The sequence below is a fragment of the Platichthys flesus genome, chromosome 4 (assembly GCF_949316205.1).
Source record: "Platichthys flesus chromosome 4, fPlaFle2.1, whole genome shotgun sequence".
Taxonomy (NCBI): domain Eukaryota; kingdom Metazoa; phylum Chordata; class Actinopteri; order Pleuronectiformes; family Pleuronectidae; genus Platichthys; species Platichthys flesus.
The window spans coordinates 19,624,030-19,648,938 of NC_084948.1; the positions used below are offsets into that span (position 1 = coordinate 19,624,030).

At 44.2% G+C, this 24,909-nt stretch overlaps 1 protein-coding gene across 1 annotated transcript in view; it reads left to right on the forward strand.

Annotated features, from left to right (window-relative positions):
• The window catches only part of LOC133951277 (rho guanine nucleotide exchange factor 26-like), a 30,192-nt gene that overhangs the window by 2,672 nt on the left and 2,611 nt on the right, over positions 1-24,909 (forward strand). The window contains exons 3-14 of the mRNA XM_062385120.1: positions 118-169; positions 290-432; positions 2,484-2,540; positions 2,825-2,985; positions 6,546-6,698; positions 6,798-6,927; positions 7,476-7,550; positions 8,042-8,131; positions 8,603-8,757; positions 14,956-15,165; positions 24,440-24,510; positions 24,739-24,843. Of these exons, the coding sequence (XP_062241104.1) occupies positions 118-169; positions 290-432; positions 2,484-2,540; positions 2,825-2,985; positions 6,546-6,698; positions 6,798-6,927; positions 7,476-7,550; positions 8,042-8,131; positions 8,603-8,757; positions 14,956-15,165; positions 24,440-24,510; positions 24,739-24,843 (1,402 nt within the window). The remainder of the gene's footprint in view (positions 1-117; positions 170-289; positions 433-2,483; positions 2,541-2,824; positions 2,986-6,545; positions 6,699-6,797; positions 6,928-7,475; positions 7,551-8,041; positions 8,132-8,602; positions 8,758-14,955; positions 15,166-24,439; positions 24,511-24,738; positions 24,844-24,909) is intronic.

The following is a 24,909-nucleotide window of genomic DNA, read 5'->3' on the forward strand; positions in this document are numbered from 1 at the left end:
ATGAACAGGTCATGGACAGGTGACATAGGTACATACTCCTGTTCCATTTTAAGTGTGTGTGAATCCGGCTGGTTTTGCCCAAATCACAAACATTTTATTGTTGTGTTTCCCTTCTAGAATCCAAATAAGAAGAACGTTTTGACCAATCAGCGGACATTTGACAGCGAGGGTGAGAAATGGCCATCTGTTTTCATCACCCACTGTTTCCTTCAGTTTAATTGTTTCCCTTTCCTTCTCTTAAACAACAGTATCTGATGGGTCTCTTTGTCAAAATAACGCCCTGTTTCAGAGGAGGAGCTGTATCAGAACTACAAGGAGAAGGCCTTGCACAATGATTCAGATGAGGATGCTGAATCCAGGGAGCCCAGCTCTGATAATGGCATCGTGGTGCAGTACAGACCCATACGCACCTCCTGGAGCCAGCTCAGTGTGGTAAGACATTACACACAAACACAAACACAGCTACCATTCCTCTTCTCCCGCTTCTTCTCTATCTCCACATCCAGTTAACAAAAAACCATACAGTGGGACGAACAGTCTGTGCTGTGGCTGGGGAGTTATGGAATTCTAGAGCTCCGAAGAATGCTGTAGGATCCAGTTTAGCCACAGTCCATACCCGTCCTCCCACCGTTCTGTGAATCACTCTTCCCCGGATTCTGTTTATCAAGGAGTACAGGAGCATTTCTTTGAGGAGTTGGAGGATCAGGGAGGCAGACGGGAGGCAGACCCACAGGAAGTCTCGGAAGCACTGATTGGCCTAATGCCAATGTGTTGGCAAACTCTTCACATTTGTCAGGCTGCAAATATGCTCAAGATGTGGCCTCTGGAGAGATGTGTGGTGGCTCTGCATTACATAATATAGTCAGCGATTGGAATGGAATGATAGTTGAATCAAGAGGAGAGATAATTCAGTGCTCTACTTAGGCATTCCCATCTGTTTGTTTACTTGTTGAAAAGAAGAGTGTGGGAGCGAAAAGAGGCAATGGCTGAGATGGGGAGATTTAGGACTCGTTCTTAAATTGCCAGGCGGAGAATAATACACAGACTGACAATCAGTAATGTTAAGTTGGACTGAAGATAGAGAATGTTCACAAAATGTCCGTCAGCGAGATACGATGAATTGAGCAGAGTCCGAATTACACAGATTCTCCTGAAGTAAGCGTTCTTCTCCAGCACAGCTGCTTTACAGCTGTGGGTCAGTTAGTGTGTAATAGTTTTGCCTTTCGTAATTCTAAGGGATTCTTCCTCAGCTTCCATATTCTGTAGGAAATGCTGTCATTAAGTCATTGTCGTAGTGTGACGGGAAATAGGCTTAGTGTCAGCGAAGCCGAGAACCAGATATTCAAGTTGTCATCCTGTGTGGTTTGCCTCTCCAGCATGTCCTCTTTCAACCTGCTCCTCCTTCCTTTAGTTGACCCTGGAATCCCTCTTGTCATTAAGCATATGACGAAATGTCACATCCCAGAAATGTCATGTATCTGGGAATTAGCTGCAGGAGTTCCAGGAGGTGGAGCCGTCTAGGAGCTGCTACTTAACATAGAACAAGTAAACCTACATTCAAGCTTCAAATGAATAATGAATTCGTCTGAATAATGATACATGATTGGTCGAGTTCCAGCCACACCCAGTGACACTGCCGAGCAGGATAAAGTTCAGTTGGCACAGAAGGGTGCATGGAAAACTTTGAACTTTGAAGTGATAGTTGTCTTTGCTGTTTTTGGACATTGGAGTTTTATCGAAAGAGAAAGGAGGAAAGATAAATAATGAAACAGATGTATTTGTGAGAGGAATAGAAAGGTACAGTGGAGGTTTGTTTGTTCTCAGTGTTGGCCGAGGGCATCAGGGCAGATACTAGCTCCTCCAGGACGCGGTATCAGCCCTTTCTGACCAAAGAAGCATGAGACGGTAATAGAAGTAAGGAAAGGCGGCCTCTCTGGATTTCTGGCTGCATCTGATATCTGTTCAGTTATAATGTAATTTTTCCCAGGTCAGACTATAGGTTATGTGGTGAAGCATTGGAGGGAGGCTTGTTTTCTCATTCTGCTGCCCTTTCAGTCTTTAAAACAACAGGCTGATTAATTCAATAGTTCTCAACAAACTAACCATTCCAAAAGATTTCTTGTTATCTCGAGTCAACATATTAACACGCACACAAACTTCACCTCAAACTCTCCTTTTTCGGACAAATTTAAATTTTTAAATTATCACATTAGCCGCCCCATGTTACCTTTTAGTGTTTTGTGGATACAACAAATTCCTGCATTCCTATGTCTATATTCAATGATTTGTTTTCCATTTATTTCCTACAACCACTTCATTGACTCCCTATTCAGTGTGGTATGCAAAGTGTTCCTTCCTTTGTGCGTAGACAAAACAGTGGCACACACACTTGAAAAGGCCCAAGTTCAACTAAAAGAAAAAGATTGTCCACACATGTCTGACTCTGATTTGAATTTTAAAATCTGTGTATATTTTCTGTTTAGGTAAAGAAAAATGGTTTGTCCGACCGGATGAGTCTGGAAGAACGCAAAATACAAGAGGTAGGAGTCATATTTCACACTTCTTTGCATAGAAAAAAGTTTGGGCTTCAGGTGCAGCAACATATTCAAGACTAGCCATGCTGGCAGAGTATCGCTGGTCATGGTTGATGTTAATGTAACCAACCCGATACAGGTGTCTCTAGTGTTTTCATTTTGGATCCTTCCTCATATATCAACCTCTCCTGAGTCAGGACCTCGGGGGGGGGGGGGGGGGGGGGTTAACTGAAGCAAAAAGCAACAAAGTCACCTTGTCCTCCCTGTTCCTCTCCCTTCTTCCTCCTTAGGCCATTTTCGAGGTGATCTCGTCGGAGCACTCCTACCTCCACAGTCTGGAGATCCTGATCCGCATGTTCAAGAACTCTGAGGAGCTCAGCGAGGCCATGACCAAGACCGAGCGCCACCACCTCTTCTCCAACATCAGCGACGTCTGTGAGGCTAGCAAGAAGTAAGTGCAGGGTGGGAGCTTTTGCAGGCAGAATTACTATCAGATGTACATTGTTATACATCTCCATGTGTGACTTTCTGTGTGTTTAAAGAAATGTTTGGTGTCATGGATGTAGCTTAAATGTGTTTTTTCCGCTGCTGGTTGGTATTTGTAGGTTTTGCATACTATGTCAGTGTGTCTGTGTCTGTGGTTTTTGGTTTTGGCTGTGATGAGCTGTATCATTTCCTTATTTAAATGCATTTAACAGTTGGTAGACCACATTTAAATGCATTTAACAGTTGGTAGACCACATTTATTCCATGTGAGGTGTTTCTGTAAACACTACTTACTCGTTCATACAATTCTTCCTACATTATGTCAGGGTCTTTTTCATTGTTTGAAGAACTGTGGGTCGGCAGCAGTGAGCTGTCGTCTGTGAAGATCACATGATGACAGGAGCAAGCGCCTGGGCGTGAGGAGCAAACCAAGGCTTCTTCCACATGTTTTAGTTTTAAAAAAGGCGTCACTGTTTCAACCTCTATTTTAGTCTGCTGTCCACACATCTCTAGTGTTTACGAGGGCTTGAAACAGAGAAGTTTGGTGAGTTTTCCCCTCACCCGAGTCGATGGTTTAGGACTGAGGATGTTGCACATGGTACAGATTGTCAAGCACTATGAGGAAAATTTAGATTTGTGGGCTATGAAAGTACAATTTGATTGATAAGCCCTGTTTTACTTTGACAACTCCGGGGCTGCATGGGAGGCGGACAAAAGAGAGATGTTTGCAAACGAATACGCTGAATTTGTTTCCTGATTGGTTGTTATTAGTTGTGACTCGACTGGTGGCAATGAATGCAAAGCGTTGCAAACACTTTAAGGGAAAGTTCTACCTCCTCATCGTTTAAAAAAATGGATGGTGATTACTAATGATACAGATTTAAAACCTTTGTCTGGATGGAGATTGTTATAGTTTTTAAAGTAAAAGGATAAGTATGAGAGAAGACTGTGCCAGTGAATTGAACAAACAAAATGAATCTGAAACCAAATCTGATTTGACTGATAAAATCCTTATTCAGGGACAGCCTTTATTTATATTGCATGTAATTTAAAAGAGGCCATGAACCCATGGACTGCACTGACTCAGCATTACTCTGCTCCACCAGGCACCATTATCCCTACTAATGATTGACAGAGGTGTTGATGACCCTGCATGTTCTCGGGTTGTACGGCAAGGTCCTTTTTATTGTTTATTTTAATGTTTCACTTCACCTGTGTTGTCCTTCTTTACTATGGCAGTGGCCTAAATTGCACTATTATCTTGGTGAAGGTTATCAGGTCAATATAAACTATGATAATAACGTCAGCCCTTGTTCGGAAGTGACTGTTGAGGCTCTCACGTGTTCTGTATATCATAGTTTAATCTGGTTTGATTCTACAAACCTGCTTTCAGGACTGTTCACTACACTTTGGCCTTGGATGAGAGCAGATTTACTCCAAGGCTCAGAGTTTTGGTACTTTCCGTCCTTTCCAAGTTGACAAGAAGTTGAGCTGACAAAACCCCTCTTTGCAACAGCAGGTTTAAGGTTACTCCTCAAAAACTACACAGCAAAAACCAGAATAGCTGAACATGTCATCAACCTGGTCACATTACAGAGAAGCAAATTTAAATGTAAATTTAAAAGTGCGACCTCCTACCAGGTGCTGCTGGAATTTCTTGCCTTATAAATCCTAGCGTGCAATGTACTCTCCTTTTTGTTTCTGTGCCAGGGGTGTAAATTCACCCAGGCCTGAAAAATGTAAGTGTGAAAAGGCTGTTTAAGAGCGTTTACTGGGATTGAGGTTGTCATGGTTGTCTCAGTTTGTATGTGTGTGTGTGTCCCTACATTTGCTATCAGTTAAGTCCATGTACATTTTTCTTACCACAATTATCAGGAAAAACTAATTATTACAAATAGCATCCCTCACATTCTGCAGGTTAATTATATTGATATGGACACTATTGCTATTGCTACTATATCATTTTTCCCTTCCCAATATTGATACATTATCAGCATATTAAAAAAAAAGTGAAAAGGGCTTAAATCTAGAGTGGCTCAAAACTGACGTCTTTCATACGTTACACAACTTTCAAGAGGGAAATATGACCACATTGCTGACATTTTAACTCTGGCTAACGTTACACACAACTTCTACAGAACTTGCCAGAGGCAGTACAGCGCAACTGCTGTTTTGGAGTAGCAAAAGAGAAATCGATATATAGCAAAGGAAAATTGCAGTTTTACATGGTTGAAATGAAAACACTTCAAAGACATGGTACCGAGCTGGTAGATAGATTTGCTAGCCGATACCCAGCCCGGCATTTTCGGTTGTATCTAATGCATTTCCGATCCTGGTATCAGAGCCTCTCTATTATTTGCACCTCATTCCCAATCTGGGGGGCTGGAAATTCCTCAACAATACCTCCCAGCGTTCAGGCGTGCTTCAGCCCATCTCATACCTATACACAGGCCACATGCTTAAATGTGATACTTTACCCTCCCCAGCTACATTCTGGTGGACTTGTGTAGCCCCAGGGCGGAGGGTGGAGGGACAGCAGACATTCAGAGAGGTTAATGCTCTGTAGCACTGGTTAAACAAGATGTTTTGCTGAGAACAGAAAGTCAGGCTTTGAGTTCAAAGAAGATGGCAGTCCTTAAACTCCACCTGCAGACTCCTGTGTGTGATGGAGGGTGACAAACTGTTACAGAGAACATGTTCCTGAGGGCTTGATTATTTTTCTTTTATTCATTAGTATATATGTATGCAGTCTCATTTGGGTTTTTTCCTTTTAAAACACCCCGATTTAACCCCAATCCCTTGACCTCTTCCCTCGTGACAACATGCTCCCATAAGGGTGAGTGGGTTCAGCCTTGAATTGCAAAAGCCTTGAATTGCAAAAGCTGTCAATACACCTCCAGGACATGGACCATGCATTGGACAGGGCAGTGCATTTTTTCTGTGATCCTGTAGAGGTCGTAGTTCAAAGGGTGCAGCGTCCATCATGGACAAAAGGCTACACGGTCACAAGATGCATTGTTTCCCATAGATGGTAACAGCTCAATGTATGTGGAGCAGGCAGCGACGGGGACCACAGGGACTCAAGAGGTGCTTATGCAGAAGAGCTCAGACTCGGCCCAACCAGTCAAGGTCAACGTCCTGTGTCCGTGCAGGAGTTTCCTGTTTGTCACCATGGATGCTGCACTTAAAATACTCCTTCTCTTGAAGCTGGACATGTGGCGTGTCGTTACAACGGCCATCTGGTGGTGCTCAGGAAGAGGAAAAGCCTCTGTGCTATGGCTAATTGGTCGGCTATGTCTATTTTAGGAGGCGGGGACATCCTTTTTTGTGATCTTCCAGCAGGTTGAGGAGAACGATGTTGTCACCGCTTCCTGCCTTCCTGACTTTGTATCCACCACTGTATCCTATATGTCCCCTGGTGTGGGATGTGATCTCATGATGGGATGCCGCTGACTGAAGCGGTTGCCATGCACGGTTTGAATCCCTGACATACTAATGCTTTTTGTCCCCCCATCCTGTGCTCAGATTCTTTAAGGAACTGGAGGAAAGACACCAGCAGAACATAGTCATCGACGACATCAGCGACATTGTCTGCAGGCACGCTCAGTCCAACTTTGACCCCTACATCACGTACTGCTCCAATGAGGTCTACCAGCAGAGAACCCTGCAGAGGCTGGTGTGAGTGACCGAGGGAGCAGATGTTCTCGCCTTATCTTGCATGGATTCCATCCAGCATGAGCGGGAATTTATAATTCCTCCCATTCCTTTCTTTTGCAGGTCCAAGAGCCCGGGCTTTAAGGAGGTGCTGACCCGGATCGAGAGCCACCCGGACTGCAGGAACCTCCCCATGATCTCCTTCCTCATCCTGCCCATGCAGAGGATCACCCGCCTGCCCCTGCTCATGGATGTGAGTGGGCTGCGGACGTACAGTAGCACAAGCTTTGGAATCACAAGCCTCTGACTCTTGCGCAACAGTTTGTTTATTCGTGCTGTTCCCCCGGCTAATTCTACACAGGGTGTGTGCTGACCTCACAGATGAGAGTGGGACCTCTTGTCATTCCTTGCTACTCTAAACTGATCCAACTTATCCTCCCCCCTCCTTCCTTTTTTTTATGCTGCCATTATTCTGTCCCCACTGCGCCCCCCTTCTCTTCCTCTCCCATGCTCAACTTTCATCCTCCTCTCTCCAGTCTTCCATCATTGTCTCCCGAGAGACTTTGGGTTTCATGCTTGTAAACTCAGAGGCTTTTGGATCCTGAGAAAGTTTGTTTTCAATTCATCTCTTCCCACAGTGCGTTGAGGCATCGATATATACAGGATTCTGCTGCTATAGTGTGCATGCATGCACTTTAATGCTGTGTGGGGGGGGGGGGTTGTGCATGAATGTGTTAAATGTGTGTGTTTTTATGGCGTTAGTTACAATGACTGACTTGAACCCGGACCCTTGTGTTGCAGACAATTTGTCAGAAGACGCCTAAAGACACTGCGCAGTATGAAGAGTGTAAGAAGGCCTTACAAGCAGTCAGCAAGGTCAGTGGGTTTTGTGTTCTTGCAGTTTAGCAGATTGTCCCCTTCACTCTGAGCTGTTAATGGATTGTAATTGAATTGCACTTCTCCATCTTATTGACAACTCAAAGCACTTTACAGTACAACTAGCATTGGTCTCTTCTCACACACATTCACACAGCGCTTCAAGACACAGGGCTCTTTCCATCACGCACCTGCATAGTTGGCACAGCTGTCTGGGGCTTCAGTAACTTGCCCAAGGGCACTCCGGTGCCAGGGATTGAACTCCCAAACTTCTGGTCGACATAATATTTCTCCAAAGCCTCATCAAGGTGCTTTAGGGATGAAACTAGGATTAGGCTGGGATGAAGTCACTTCTCTCTTATACTTCTGCAGAAACCATATTAAAAAGCTTTTGTCCAGCCTCTCTTGTACTTTATCCTTTTTTAGCACATCTGTCATTTTTATTAACAGATGCTGTGTGTGTCTTTGTGTGTGTTTCTGTGTGTGAGCAGGTGGTAAGAAAGTGTAATGAAGGAGCTCGCACAATGGAAAGAACAGAGATGATGTACACCATCAACTCTCAGCTGGCGTTCAAGATTAAGGTACGTCCATAAAATACATTTGAATTTTGGGACGGTGCTTATTTTGAAAACAGCGACATGAACAGTCTAATTCAAAGTTTTACTTTGTAGGACATATGCTGATTTTTTTTTTCCTTCAGAGTTTTATCCAAATCCCTAAAATGTCCACCTACAGACTTAAACTATGTACAAAAATTATTCTTATGTAGTCATACACCCATGCAGATAAGATAATACAAAGAGGACACGCCACTGTTACACAATTGGCGAGGATCTATACGCACAATGCACACAACGCTTGGCAGACTCCTGTGTGTCTAAGTAGTGTGGGAAGTAGCTGTTGGCACATTTGGTATTCACAGATGTCTCGCGAACATATTCTCGATCTGCATACTCAGCTGCTGACACGTGGTCACACAAACGTAGTCAGCATTTCCCTGACACCACTGATATGTATTTCTCCGTCACGTTTTCCCTCCTCTCCACCTGCAGCCGTTCCCCCTGGTCTCCTCCTCCAGGTGGATGGTGAAGAGAGGGGAGCTGACGGCCTTCGTGGAGGACAACGGCATCTTCCTCAAGCGGACGCAGCGGCAGCAGGTCTACTTCTTCCTCTTCAACGACGTCCTCATAGTCACCAGGAAGAAGAGGTGAGCCCGGGGGGGGAAGTGTTGGGGAGACTGTGTGTGACTCTGTGGTTTGACTGGGGGCTTTGTTGTGCCGGCTTGGCTTATTACTCACCTGTCCCGGCATGTTGAGGGGGAAAGTGGAACCATGAGCTCCTGGTTTTCACTGTGTGTACCAACCGACTGCGGCCTGACTAAGACCCTGAGTAGAGGGTGTGTGCGACATTGTTCCCGCGCTCTAACTCGTCCTTGGGAATCGAGCCTGTTTTAAGATTAAAAAAAACAATGAGGTCCCGCCCTGAAAGAAAAGAACCTAACGGACCAAACACACAAAACGACAACAGTTGCGTCACCGCCACAGTGTGAAGTCATTATCAGCAGGGTTGTGTAAGATTGAGAGAAAAAAAGGTTACGGGGGATTGGCACCTGCAGGCTCACCATATAATCACACTGTTTTCCCATGCCACCCCCCCCCCCCCTCTCTCTAATGGGCGTGTGAATTCAGGGAAACAGGTGCAGTTACCTGAACCTGCTGCGACTTGGCTCCGTGAATCGGAGGTTGTTTTTCTATTGAACTTTGTCGAAGTCTCAACACGTCCTGGTGTCGAGGATCATGTCGAGCTGGTCGACCCGCTCTTCATGAATCCTGTAGAGCCCCCCCACCCCCCCCCCCCTTCCCCCCGCGTGCTCCGTTTCTACTATATTTAACACCATGAAGAGAACTACTATGAAATGATGTGGTTTTCATTTGGGCGTGTTTGTGTGCGTGCGCAACTGTGTGTATTTGTGCCACGAAAATCTTTTCCCCCTCTCCCTCTGCGTCTGGAACTGATTCCCCCCCCCCCCTCTCAGACTCATGGTTCCTAAGAATCATAAAAAATGGGGAAAACAGAAAAGAAACAGTCCATATGAAATTTTTCTGGGAATCTGATCCAGGACGGCGGACTCCAGCAGTGTGTGGTGTCGAACCTGTGTTTGAAAGAGGGATTTGGGAAAAGGGAGTGTGTGTGTGTGTGTGTGTGTGTGTGTGTGTGTGTGTGTGTGTGTGTGTGTGTGTGTGTGTGTGTGTGTGTGTGTGTGTGTGTGTGTGTGTGTGTGTGTGTGTGTGTGTGTGTGTGTGTGTGTGTGTGTGTGTGTGTGTGTGTGTGTGTGTGTGTGTGTGTGTGTGTGAATGGGAGAAGCTGTTATAATATTGGTTTGTACTGGGCCCTGCTGCGGCACGCTACTCTACTGCACTCCGTCCGCAGCAATCAAAACAAAAACAGAGCCGGGGTACACAGGGCCAGCCAGGTCCAGGTCACAAACCCTCCCAGACATAATGGTGTAATGGCCCCTTCCCGTGTCATTACGACCTGGAGCGTGTGTGTAGGGGGGGGGGTTAAAAGCTGCTTACTGCATTTTTGCCAAATGCAGCCGTGTTTAGTCCTTTAATCATTAAGCCCACATTTCTTAGAAAACCATGAAAACCACGAGGAAGGAGTGAAAAGGGAAACAACACTTACACACAGAGAAAACTCAAGTGTGTGTGTGTCGGTAATACAATAGCGACTTGCTGATTTTCAGATCACTGTCAAGTCTGTGTTGGTTCAGCTTTGAACTATTTCACGTAAGACAGTGAAGTGAGATCATTTTATAAACTTTAATACCACTTTGTTAATCAATGATTGCTGAAGTTGCTTTTAATCTCAAAAGACATCAAACTCTAGTTCTAGTTTCTCCAAAGAGATGATTTGACTTTATGTTCTCCCGTTTGTTTTTGTTATGTATCGGTCTAAATTAAAGTTTTGGGATTTGGACAGTCGATCAGCTCAAAACATGTACGTTTGATTCATAGAATATATGATGACATTTGATTAAATTATGTTTCATAATCATAGCAAATTTTTGATTTACAGCCGTATCAAAAAAACATTTTGATATTTAACTGGAACTCAGAGCGCATACCTCTGCCAAAACCCATAGATCATAGATATCAGTCCCGTAGATACATCTAACTTGTTCGGATAAAGATCCATGAATTCTCTGGGAAAATTCATGGACCCCATTTCACAATGTTAAACAAAGTCATGTACAAAAAAACTTGGATCCGCCCTCTGATCATAACCTCCGTCCTTGTTGGAGATAAAATAGAAAAACAGATTAAGTCTGTTCCCATGTTTTGCTCCTTCCCCTTTGCTTATTGTAGGAAGGAGCGGCGATGAAAGACGAGAGAGATTTATTTGACTTCACGCCGAACAGTTCTGTGTATTTTATCAGCCGCTCAAACTCGACCCCGAGAAGAAAGTGTTAGCGAGCTCCTCGGCTTCAGACGGGGCCGTGTCCCGCAGCAGGGTGAAAGTGTTGATCCGCTGCACGGGAACACTTACATAACACTGAGTCCACACCAGCTGGCTCTTCTCTCATCCATACCCCCCCCCCTTTTTCCTGTGTGATGCTCGCTCTCATCTAAACACTCAGACACTGCTAAAGTTGAGGTTTCCAAGTCTGTCTTTGTTTTGTTTCTCTCTCTCTCTGTCCTTTTCCTCTTCCTCCTCTGGTAGCTGTGACCTCGTGCCGTTTCAGTCTCGCCTATCTTTGTGTGTGCGTGCGTGCAAGTGTATAATCCTCAACAGTTTCTGCTCTGTTCTTTTCTCTTCCCCCCCCCCCTCCTCCCTCTGTTTGTTCGACTGTGCCGTAGTCTCAACACTCTGCACCAGGACATTACGCTTCCACCATGTGTGGTTGCTTGCACGCACTCCTGCTTGACTCGTCCTATCTCCACATCTGGGAGGATGTGTGTTCCTCGCGCTCGAGTGTTTTGAGAACCGGTTCGGTGGAGCTGGCACAGTTTGTGATGACGCGCGCGGTTGGGATCCTGCGTTTTCTCTGAGACACAAGTCATTTACATACCAGCCATGTTCTGTGTAGGCGTCTGTGTAAAGTAACGCGTGTGAAGGCTAAATGTTATTTTGCTGTTTTTCACGCCTCTCCTGATCCACATTTCAGCGTGAGATTTCTCAACTCTTCCCCACCTTCATTCCTGTATTTAGCGAACATCTCACTGTAAACCCACCCACCCACCCACACCCGTCAGGAACCTCACCCCACAAACATGCAGATTCCATCACCCGTCCCATTCCCCAGTGTCATGTAAATGGCATTCCAGGCATTTCACCTCGAGGGCTGTCGGGAGCTGATGCTGCTGACGTCCCTGAAATCCAGCCAGCAAAGGATTCTTATTTTAACACCAAGGAGTGTTAAGGGTTTCTTCAATATGTTTTTTTATACTAGAAAATCATGTGGGATCAAGAGAATATGGGATCACATATCCCCCCCCAAAAAAATCTAATCCAGGGGATGAAAGGGGAGCTATGCAAAGATGAAAAGACATTTTATAGAAAAAAGTAAACGATGGAAGTTTAACCGTGTTTATTAAAAACAACTGAGAACAACTAAGGGGCGAGCTTCCTCCAAAACAAGCTGAAACCAAAAGTACACAAAACGATTGTCTCACACGGGGAGGAACCCAAAATAAAACCAACACACGTAACAGTCCATCATGTTTTCCTGAGAAAATAATCACTAAAATTTGGCTTGATTAACAGCTAAATAATGATATTATATAATTATTACTTTATTATATGATTACAGATTATTATAATTTTGTTAAAAGGGTTATATGTGTAGTATAAGGGTTTTTAAAGTTTAAAAATTATCTTCAGTTCAGGCTCAAATTAAGGGGTTCACCCTTACACATGCAAAGCAATTGATTGTAATACATTAAAGTATATGAATTATATGCAATGTTTAATGGGTTTTAAAGGATTTTTTTGCCTTCAAAAAATACCCTATAAAAATCACACCACTCATATGTCTCCCTTAATAGGAAAGTTAAGGTGCTTTTAAGGTAGTAATGCACTGAATTACTATGTAAAGTGCCCTGATTTGGCTTCATACAAATACATTTAATAGATTTTTATAATAATCTCCCATTCTTAATGTTTAATTTTTTTTTTTTTATGAGTCATATCAATCACTCTCAGCAAATCATCTTATTCTCCTCTCAGTTTCAGTTGAATCCTCGTGTACAGACACAGTTTTATTTCAAATAGTAGTTTTTCTTGACTTTTCTATCTCTTGTTTCCCTCCCTCTGCTTTTATCTGAGCCATCTCTCCCTGTACTTTCCTCCTCCTCCTCTCAGAAGTCTTCCCGGTTGTGGGCAGCGGGCTTTAACCTGATTGATTGCTGAACAATGGGGGTTGAGTGGTAACAGTTAAACCTTGTTGAGAGTCTCCCAGCCGTGACTGGATCCTCCAACCAGTCATGACCCCTGGGTTCCAGGGTTTTGTGTGTGTGAGAGGGAAACAGTGAGTCGGTGACACATGCACAGATTCACTGTTTGTTAAATCTCCAGCGCTATCCTCTGATTTTTGCGTGTGTACGCTACTGGATGCACTGGTCTACAAGGAGCGGGGGTTCCTGTCCAGCAGCTCCTCAGCCTGAGTGCAGTTCCAGTTTCAGGTTGATGAAACACATGTGGGCGAGTTAAGCTCCTGTTCTTCAGTGCACTATGAAAACATTTCCCCAGGTTCAGCGCAGCATTAGACGTAGCCTGTCTCACAATCAGCTCCAGATGTTTGGAACTAACTGAGCGTACTGCTGGATACGAGGTCACGCTCAGGTAAAGGTGGAAAATGTTTGCAGAAAAAGACTCTGCAGGGTCTTTAAAAGTCTGATAACTTCTCCAAAGTCAATTATCTGAATTTTAGGCCCTTAAAAAGTTTAAAGCATGTTTGAATATTACATCTTGAATACATTTAGATGAGACTTACTTATGTTAACGTTCAGTTACCATTACTTTCATCACACTTTAAAATCAGGTTTTGCTAAGACCTTGAAATTCAATGATCTACATTTACGCCTTAAAAAGCCTTAAATACAATCTCATTAATATTTCACACTGTGTCCTAAATATGTTTAGGAAGGTCTTGATCATATTGACGTCCATTTAACGCAACTTCCATCCTACTAAATTACTTTACTACAACTACAAACATGACCAACACTGGATAAACGTGTTGTTCCTGAAGAAACTGGAGAGAAGCTGATTTGGTGTGAAGACGTACACGGCTGAATATTGTGGCTTTTGACTGACACGGACTGACATGTGACGTCTGATTTATTAATTCAGGTGATTCGATAAACCACACAGTCTCTCTGGGGCTGAACGGCCGAGAAACTCAATCTCTACTGAGCTCAATCAGATGGAGGGCGGCGGCTCTAATCAGCAAATATGTTTTTTCATGGGTCAAATTCTCCTCAGTTGTTATTATTGCAGCAACATGACTTTGTTTTCAATTCACCAGGGTGCAAATATTTCACAGATTTTTATGATATTATTTCATTTGCTTTAAATCAGTTAACAAATTTGTACCAAAAAAAAGGTGCCATGACAGACATTAGTTTATTTTATTCTAAAGTTTATTGGATCCTGGAAAAACAAAGTATGTTTTCATTAAAGCTCCACTTGGTGGCTGGTGTAGCGTGTCCAGGAATGCAGACTGGGGCATGTTACACCAGTTGTGGAACTGTGCTTTCAGAGGACCACCACAAGAACCATCTAGAAACAGAAACGGAGAAAGAGGTCGTCCCAGAAAGTCAGAAAGAAAAACAACCTTTTCGTGAAATGATCCTAATGTTTGTCTAAATGTTTGTTGGAAAAGGTGAAGACCAGGTTGTGTGTGTGTGTGTGTGTGTTACTTGTTATCTTCACACTGCTTTGACCGGTGGTGTAAAGTTCAAGGAGTAGCGTTTTCAAGTGAGTTCATTTTGCTGTCAAATTCAATTTCCCGTAGCTTTTCTAGAGGGATAATAACCCTGAAGTTGCAGAGACCCACTGGGCACATTCAGCTCAGCGGTCGGCCAGAGAAAAACCACAAGGAAAACAAAACAAAACACGAGGTCCAAAGCATGGATTTGTAGAATCGACACACCCCTACTGTGCACAGTGCACGTTTCAAAGTTCAAATGCTTTTTGCTGGTATTTGCATGACAGGAAACCAAAAACCTTAATCTCCTCAAGCAAAGATCCACGCATTTCAAAACCTCTGTTCCACTTCAAAATAATCTGATTTAATCTCAGTTAAGGGAAGACCACCCGGTTCCAAACTTTAAAATCCTCCTGAGCACGTTTGAATAAAACCTAATTCTACCTTTCCCTCTCTGTCCCCCCCCCCCGTCAGTGAGGAGAGCTACACCGTGATCGACTACGCGCTGAGGGACCAGATCTGGGTGGGGTCCTGCCAGCCTGAGGATGTCAACCTGTCCCCGGTCAGAAGCCACTCCAGCATGCTCAGCTCCCGGCAGCCCGGCGCCAATCATCTCTTCAGTCTGCGCTTCCGCAGCAACCACTCCGGGGAAAAGGTGCCCATGATCCTGGGCACGGAGCTGCTGTGAGTGCTTTTCTTCTGTCCGACCTTTGCTCCTCTCTGATTGAGCGGTTTTCGTTTCACTGGTGCTCGGTTGCAGATTTACGACGTCCGGTGAATCATGTTCACGTCCGACATGACTTCAGCTACAATATAAAATACAGAAGGTTTGATACAGTATGTGTATCTCTCCACTCGAGACAGCAGAGGGGAGGACCGAGTATTGGGGCCACTAAAAGTGAAGCAAAAAACAGGAAGATGACAAGATCCAAGTAGAATAACGTTTTGAGAATTTTATTTTGAAAATAAGTCCGGATATTAGGAGATAAAGTCCCAATATACTTTCTGTTTTTCTGGAAGTATGACTTATTGCTCATTGAATTATGACTCACTGAGATGTAATATGAAGGGTTTTTGTCATTAAATTGAGAATAAGAGTCTTGTAATATAACATCTTTATTCTCCTCTTCTCAATGAGACCTATACTGAAGTTTAACTTGACAAGATGCTCAACATTCCACTTTTCAAACTCTCCCCTCTAAAATGACACGTATCCTAAAATATCGACTTCATTCTCAAAATATACAACTTTTTGTATCTGGTAATATTTGAAGGACTTCATTCCTCAATTTTCCTTCCCTTACTGAACACGGCTCCGAACCCTCTCCTGTTCCTGAAGCAGATTCCTTCAGCTTTACCTTTATGTGCTCTAATGTGCTTTTAAAACTTGAAGTAAGAAAATCCCTCTGTCCTTAGCTCTTATTTCTTGCTGGACCTTTACAAGTCGCAGGGATATTTAGTTACATCTGTTCACGAAAACACAGCCAGAGCCTCTTGTTTACGTGACCTAGGAAATGACGTTTATTGTTCTGCTTTACAGTCCTACTGTCCTCAGTCGTATTGTAACGCAGACCGGCTGGACCAGATAATTGCTTTGTTGACGAAGCGTCTCACAAAACCCGACCGTCTTTCCGAGGAAAACAACGGCCTTTATTTAAAATCTGGATGTGGCTGAAATGTGTTGCATGTGCAGTGATTACTCACACATCTGACCTAGAAATGCAACCAGCTGGTTCGAGGTTTCATTGAAGTTCATGCCTGTAGCTGTTTGGGTACAACTCAAACTTACCCCCGACACACACACACACACACGCACACAGACACACGCACACACACACAGACAGACAGACAAACACACACACACACAGCCCCTTCCCAGCTCCAGCTCCCTTTGTACAGCAAATAGCTACGTTGTTTAAATAGATTATATAACCAACACAGACAAAGGGGATCTGTCATATTGGGCTTCATACAGGGTGTATTTGTTCTGGTTAAATTAAGAATCGCAGCCCACACACACACACACACACTTGCAGTCTCTGTAATTATTTGCTGTGGTTCAATGCTTTGTATTGGAGGGTTTTCATATGCACAGGGCCTGTTCCTCCTCATTCCTGTGCAGTTAGAGAATCTTCCTCTCTATTCTCATCTCAGCGGCTCCACTGTACAGAAACAGTCCTTCTTTAAATGGCTCTAAACTCAGCTAATGGCTTTTATTAGTGTTTTTCTTAAATCACCCAAATGCTCCTTGAGTGCACAGTGTTTTGTTTTGTAGCTACGGTTTTATTTCGGATTGTTACTTCAAAGATTGTAGCCGAATGTGAATTGTTTTAATGTAATGGAAGGAATTCAGTAAATGATTTACATTCCCAATCTAACGGAGAGGCCTGGTTCAGGTAGTAATGGTTATTGTTATGCAACTAGCTCAGCACACGCTTCAGGCGCCAAAGTGACACCTGCCACACTGAAGCCGTTTCCAGACACAAACTCTAGAAACTATTTTCTAGACATTCCCCGGAGTTCATGTCTTCTGTCCTCATGTCCTTTCACATATGAAGAATGCAGCAGAAGATTGTTCCGGTCAGAAGTGTTTCCGACGCGTGTTCGGAACGCCATCAACTCGCTCACTCAGTGGCTGTGTATGTTCCTGCTGTGTTCTCACATGGGCTTTTGTAGATATTGTATTCGGGAGCAGGCAGATAAAGTTCCAAACGTTTGCGATCTCAAACTCAACCCCTCCGGAAAAAATCTGAAAGTAGCGTTAATTAATGATAATGGATCATTCTCTTCTAATCAATTGAAATACATACACTCTGCAAATCTCTCTGTCCCACTGTGCTCCTCAAAATTATACAGTGGGTACGGAAAGTATTCAGACCCCTTTTAAATGTTTCACTCTTTGTTTCATTGCAGCCATTTGCTAAAATCAAAAAAGTTCATTTTATTTCTCATTAATGTACACTCAGCACCCCATCTTGACAGAAAAAAACAGAAATGTGGAATTTTTTTTCAAATTTATTAAAAAAGAAAAACTGAAATATCACATGGTCATAAGTATTCAGACCCTTTGCTCAGTATTGAGTAGAAGCACCATTTTGAGCTAGTACAGCCATGAGTCTTCTTGGGAATGATGCACCAAGTTTTTCACACCTGGATTTGGGGATCCTCTGCCATTCTTCCTTGCAGATCCTCTCCAGTTCCGTCAGGTTGGATGGTGAACGTTGGTGGACAGCCATTTTCAGGTCTCTCCAGAGATGCTCAATTGGGTTTAGGTCAGGGCTCTGGCTGGGCCAGTCAAGAATGGTCACAGAGTTGTTCCGAAGCCACTCAATTTCTTATTTTAGCTGTGTGCTAAGGGTCATTGTCTTGTTGGAAGGTGAACCTTCGGCCCAGTCTGAGCTCCAGAGCACTCTGGAAGAGGTTTTCTACCAGGATATCTCTGTACTTGGCCGCATTCATTTTTCTTTCAATTGCAGCCAGTTGTCCTGTCCCTGCAGCTGAAAAACACCCCGATAGCATGATGCTGCCACCACCACGTTTCACTGTTGGGATTGTATTGGGCAGGTGATGAGCAGTGCCTGGTCTCCACACATACCGCTTAGAAATTACAGGAAAAAGTTCAATCTTGGTCTCATCAGACCAGAAAATCTTATTTCTTATAGTCTGGGGGTCCTTCATGTGTTTTTTGGCAAACCCTATGCAGGCCTTCATATGTCTTGCACTGAGGAGAGGCTTCCGTTGGGCCACTCTGCCATAAAGCCCCGACTGGGGGAGGGCTGCAGTGATAGTTGACTTTGTCCCCTCTTCCTACTGCATCTCTGGAGCTCAGCCACAGTGATCTTTGGGTTCTTCTTTACCTCTCTCACCAAGGCTCTTCTCCCACGATTGCTCCGATGGCTGGACAGCCAGGTCTAGGAAGAGTTCTGGTTGTCCCAAACTTCTTCCATTTAAGGATTATGGAGGCCACTGTGCTCTTAGGAACCTTGAGTGCTGAGTGTACATTAAGATTAAGATGCATTTATTTATTAGTCCCAAACACATGCACAGACATACAAAGGCACACTCATGCAGGGAAATGTAATCTCTGCTTTTGACCCATCTGGTGCAGGACACACAGAGCAGTGAGCGACCATGTACGGTGCTCGGGGAGCAGATGTTGGGGGGGGTAAGGTGCCTTGCTCAGGGGCACTAGACAGGGTAGGGTAGGTTCGTCTTTTGTTGTCTCTCCGTGGAGTCGAACCAGAGACGAACCAGAGACCTTCTCTGCCCATAGTCCAAGTTTCTGCCACTAGACCACCGCCTCTCCATTAATGAGAAATAAAATGAACTTTTTTGAGTTTAGCAAATGGCTGCAATGAAACAAAGAGTGAAAAATGTAAAGGGGTCTGAATACTTTCCGTACCCACTGTAAGTAATTTTCCGGCGTGGACATCTCTTAACTTCTGCGCTTTACAAAGCACACAAAGCGTCTGCAGTAATAACGTTAAGTGTGACGTGACGTGACTTTGCTTCCATTGCTGCCCACTGAGCCTTTGGACACGGCCCATGTAGACATGTGGGGGTGTCCTTGTCGAACTGCCCCCTCTGTAGAGTGTGTGTTCTTGTGGAAAGCCCCTAGGCTCCCTCTTTTCATGGCTAGGGTTTGAGATTTAATGTTGAGAGTGAGTGAGTGTGTGTGTGTGTGGGGTGGGGGGGGGCACTCCTCTCACTGTAATACCGAATGGGCTGAGGACAGGGGGGGGCACCCTGGCAACCGTCCATTGTTACAGTGGTTGCTAGGCATTGTTTAAGCTGTTGCATAGCAGCGGGCCATTGTGAAACGGGCTGTTTCCCACGACCGTCCCTCCTCCCGCCTTTTTACTTTACATTACCCACCCACCCCCCCCGACCCCGCCTCACAGTCCCGTGTCTGATCTTTTCGACAGCGGCCGGTGTCTGCACTTTGTTTCTGATGAGCGGAGAATAACTTCCTCTTCCTGCGGACATTCATTCCAGTGTAGTGGTCTAAACCAACATGACACACGTAAGTGGTGTTATATTAGCCGGCCTATTTTAGTCTTCTGTCAGAGTTCAGTGAAGTGGACAGGACGGAGGATCGGGGCTTTCTTGGAAATTGTAGTAAGGACTGACAGAATCGGGGCAACAAAAGAAAACTGAGTTCTGACACCCCGGGTGACATCTTCAGCCTTTTTTGATGGAGCACCATTTTTGTAGGCTAACAATTAATGGTTGATTTAAAAATTATTTGTCAATAAAATGTTTGAAAACCATCAACGTTTTGATCACAGTTCTCCAGAGGAGTTGGATTTCCTGTGGCTAATAAAGACGTGTAGGTCTTAAAAAGGAAAAGGCTTAAATTCAACTTGTTGAAACCTGCAGATAATCCTGTTTTACTCGAACAGACATTTCATCAGGGTTAAGAGGTCACGTAGGTTCAGTACACTGTACACCCGCCTTTGTTTAGACAGAATGTGTTAGTCACACGAAAGTAAAACTAAAATGTAATGAAAGTAATTGTGATACAAAGAAACCCTTCAGAAGGAGGTTGCTGATCGGATGGTTCAGGTGTGGTCGGCTGATGTGGGGTTTCTGGTCACATAGATAGATGGATGGATTATAGACAGATAGATAGATAGATAGATTGATAGAAAGATACTTTATTGATCCCGGGGGGGAAATTTAGGCAATACTGGAGGACTAAGACTATGCAGACCCAGTGTGTGTGTAATTTGTCCGTGGCAGGTATATGCAGATGTGGTTCTCAGGAATCAAACGTTCTCTGTCCTCAGAAGGAAGTGTCTGTGCTGCAGATATTTTTGGTTTACTTCCCCGCAGCTCCAGTCGGGTTGCACTGTAAAATTCCACACATTCTGCCCGAAGGCGGGTCTCTTTTTGTTTTTGGTGGAAATGAAACTGTAGAATTGAACCTTTCTGTGTCGGTCAGTGCGGGTGTTTCCGCTTCCAGCCCCATCTGCTCTCTACCTGTGAACCCTTTCAGCCGCTAACTTACCTGTGTCTACTCAAGCCTACTTGTCAGTCTGTGAGGTCTTGGAATCAAGCACACTACAGACTGACCTCTGACCCCAGCAGTAACGTAATACATCAGGAATTCAGACAGGCAGCTGGATTAGAGACGGCACAAGGACGCCTGTGTGGCTCGCCACCATCGTTTGTCAACCCCCTTCTCTTCTGTCTGTGTCCTCGTCCCTGTCTGTGCATCCTTTTGTTCCGTGTGTGCGTGTCAGTGCGCCGTCCCCATGACCCTAATGTTCTGTCCTCTGCAGAGTCAGTAAATGGTGCGTCTCTATAAGTGGAAGACAGAAGTCTGCAGCAACAGTTCTGCTAGTCAGATACACATGTAACACAAAGCAACAGCGCTTATGTAACAGCCCAAAGAGGAGGAGGAAGAGCAGAAGTAGGAGGAGGAGGAGGGAGGACGCTGTAACTCTTTGCACGCTTCATCATTTAAAAAATAGTTTTGTCTGCTTTTGGTTTAATGCTTGTTTTTCCATTTTGGTTTAGATGACGACAAGTTGTTCAGTACAGCTGAATATTAGGACCATTCACAAAAAGTCGTAATTTAACGAGAATAAAGTTTGGAAAAGACCCATTTTGACTATCACACAGAAATAACCAATGATATACAGGGATGTGTACGACAGATGTAATGACAGAAGTGCTGATGAATAGTCAAAACTACATCTTTCATCACTGTTGATATACGGAGGGGCATTCTTGGATTTCGAAGTTGGGGGGGGGGGGGGGGGGGGGGGGTGGGGGGGGTGAAGAGGTTCTTCCGACCTTTGGAGTCGAAATTCGGACTTGAGGGGGCGTTCCAGCTGCAACTTAAGAAAATCCCGAGCTCTGAGGTTCAATGGAACCCTGCATTATACTCGTAAAAAATGCAAAGTCAAGCATTTGCAACTTCATGAATCTATGTCATGATCAGATACCACGTCTTTAAAATATAATTTAATTGACTTTCATCCAGATAAATAGATTTCATTATCCCCTGTTCTTCGCTGTAATGCCACTGGAAAGTTGTTTTTTTCGAGCAGTGAAGTGGTGAGTTCTATTAGTGTAGTGTGGTTTGCCAAAGCTAACTTAAAAAGTGAGTTGTTTGGCAAGATTTCACTCTGCAAAGTCAATTAGTGCGTGTATGCATGACTTCAGTTCCCAGTTATTTAAAGGAGGTAATTGTCGTGTATTCCTAGATTTATTTATTGGTGTTTATTTTCAGTTAAACTAAAGATAATAAAATGAGTTCTATGGCTTTCATTCAACCTGATCCAGGCCATAAACAATAATAGAAATCATCATGTCTGTACAGCATCCCTATCAAACAGCTGTTAAAATATGTCGTAGAAGTAATTATGTTTGAATACACTGGTGTTGGACTGGTACTCTATATAAGCCAATACGCAAAGTCCAGGCATTGGTATCGATGAGGGGAAAATGGTATCAGGACATCTATTATGGGAATTAATGTTTTATTTTTTTCGGAGGAGTAGGAATTGTTTCCAAATGCTGACAATGTGGTACAGGGGAAATGAGGGAGGAATTTTGTTGAGAGTAAACAACTAGCAGAGAGTTTGCAGAGAGCGTTACGAGGAGAGGGGAGTGATAACACGGAGATGAGATGAGAACCAGTGGCCTGCTGGTGATTTGAAGCTGGCAGAGGAAGGAATGTTAGAAAGAGGCTGTCATCAATCTGTCATTATGCTGCTTGTGTGAAAGAAGTTTTCCAGCGGCGAGGCCTCTCCGCCTTTCAACCGCTGAAACAAGCTCCTCTGGCATTGGTGCCACGACTCCTGTTGTTGCCATGTGGATAAATGTTTTAAGTCATAGGGATCTCTACTCCATTGAATAAGCCGATTCCTTCAATGGCCTGCAGTCATGCACGGAGGAAGAGGCCGAGCACCTGTTTGTGCAAATGCAGGGTTCACATGCCTCCATGTAAACGCACGGGCTGCTCTGTTTTACCTGAAACCTCTTTGGGCACATGCCTCGCATTCCACGGGTATCCATTAAATGCCTCTGAAACACATGTCGCCCTTTTCACGCCTGTGCACGTACACGTTGAGTCAGTGTCCACTCGCAGTTTGATTAAAGTATTTCAGCTGTTTGAGTGTGAGAAGGGGACCTGCCACCCTGGTGTGCTCTGTATGTGCACAGGCTGCCGGCATGTGTGTCCATCTGTCAGGAGCGGCGACCGACAGCTGCCTTTCCCACAGAGCGGCTCGGCTGTTTGGACGCTTGTCTTACATGTGTCGTATGGATTCACCTAAATACTATATTCAGCTTTGATTGATTAGCAATCACAGCCTGATCAGTGACTTCCAGTTTGACAAAAAGAGACATTGTGCATATTTACCTCCTCCACTTAATCTTCTAAATTGACCTGTTGCATTTTTTGCGATGCATGGACAATTATTAGCCACGTTCAATATTTGCTTCTCCTATTTGTGAATATAAAGATGCTTGTTTTCGATGTTGTTTTTTTTCTCGGGATGACCGTCTGTCCGTTGTCCCACTGCTGTGAACACAATATCTTAAGAGCCCCTTGAGGGAATTTCTCTAAGTTTGTTAAAAACATTCACCTTGACTCAAAAAAGAACTGGTTAGTTTGGCCAAGGTAAGACTGGTTAGTTCAAGGTCGCTTTGACATTACAAACCACATATTGCCTTGAGAACGCCGTCCTTTGAGAACAATTGAAAACAAATGGAGATGAGAATTTGGTGGTCAAAGGTCCAGCTGGCCTCGCAAAACCCTTTTTAGCATTGTGAACGCAGCAATACCTGTTCAGATATTGATGGTCTGATGTCAAAGGTCAAGGTTTTTGGTCTCTTGAATAAGATATTTCAAGTTTGCTTTTCTGGAAGATCAAAGTATGAATGTAAATGTCAGCATTGCAACTCGTTAAACTAAGATGGTGAATATTGCAAACATTTGAACCGTGTGAGCCTCAAAGCCTGAGCTGCTTCAGACTGTTGTTCTGCTTTTTTATTGTTATATAGTCATCACTTGATAGGTAGGGGATTTTTTTATACTTGGACTTTGTGTAAAGATACCATCAGAACCAGCATAGACTGTAAACCTAATTATAAATTTCCAAAGGTTTATTCCGGTCATTATATAACTCTGTGTGTACACATAATGCTAAGTTCATTATTTTATTAGTAGAAGAGGTTTATGGTGATTTTATCGTTGTTGAGGAATGACGTGACCCGGCAATTTACAGCTTATGTGTCCTGAAAAGGATCAGAACAACATGTGGACAATGGAAACACCATCATCAGCTCTGACTCATGGGACTTGCCTGTTCGAGGTCCAATTTAGTCCTTTGTGAAGTAGTTCCACACAGATACCACTCAGTCTGCGATGTACCCATCCCTGCACGACACAGGCCAATGCCGCTGAGTCACAGAGGGCCTCAATAAAACCCCCTGTGGTTCATTTCCTGAGTCCCCCCCCCCCCCCCCCCTTTTCATCTCTCCCTCCTCTGCTCTCCGTTCTGCAGTTAGATGAGAACAGGTGAAATGAGAGATTCGTGGAATCCGACCTGTGGGACTCCACCCAGTGCTTTTTTCTTTTTCCAATGAAACGCAAGAGAGAGAGAGAGCGAAAGCACAAGCGGCTCCTGAGAATCAGCCTTTGTGCTTGTTCTCCTCGTTTTTCCCTGAGTGAAAACACACCTCTGTTCTCTGAGACAGAGGACCGAGAGGAGGGAGGACGAAACCCGCTTGAAAATGAAATTCAATTAGCTGCCAAAGCCTGTTTACTAGCGTATGTATATGCTCCGAAAGAAAATCTTTGTAATACACAACAAGCAACACAATAGTTCATCAACAACTCCTGCCGCACTGTCACGTTTCAGGCGCTGTGCAGGTTAACTCATGAAAGTGTAGAACTAGGATAAGTTTCATAAAGTGTTTGTGTTGTTTTGTGTTCTTACAGAAATGAGCGCGCTCGATGGATCAGCGGTCTGGGCCACAACGTCAACAACAGAAAGAGTGAAGACAGAATCAGTGAGTTACACAAACACTTTAACATGCTGCATCCGCTGGGCCTGTTAACTTCTCCTGAGGCTATTGCACCACCTTGTGGCTGCTAAATGAACTGCCCCCACCTCCTGCTTTATGTCATTTGAAGATGCTTGTTAATTCAGATATAATACATTCTAATAAGACCAGAGGACTGAATCAAAACACTCTCTTCTCGTTGCTGATTGATGTGTGTGTACGTGCTCCCTCCAGACGCCATGCAGATGGAGGTGATCCGGACGTACACAGCCAAGCAGCCGGATGAGCTGTCGCTGCAGGTGGCCGACGTGGTGCTGCTCTCACAGACGGTAGAAGACGGTGGGTGTCCCCTCTCGCTCGTCCTGTAGCTGTCACTCCTGAGTATTTCTCAAATGCTCCGTGTTT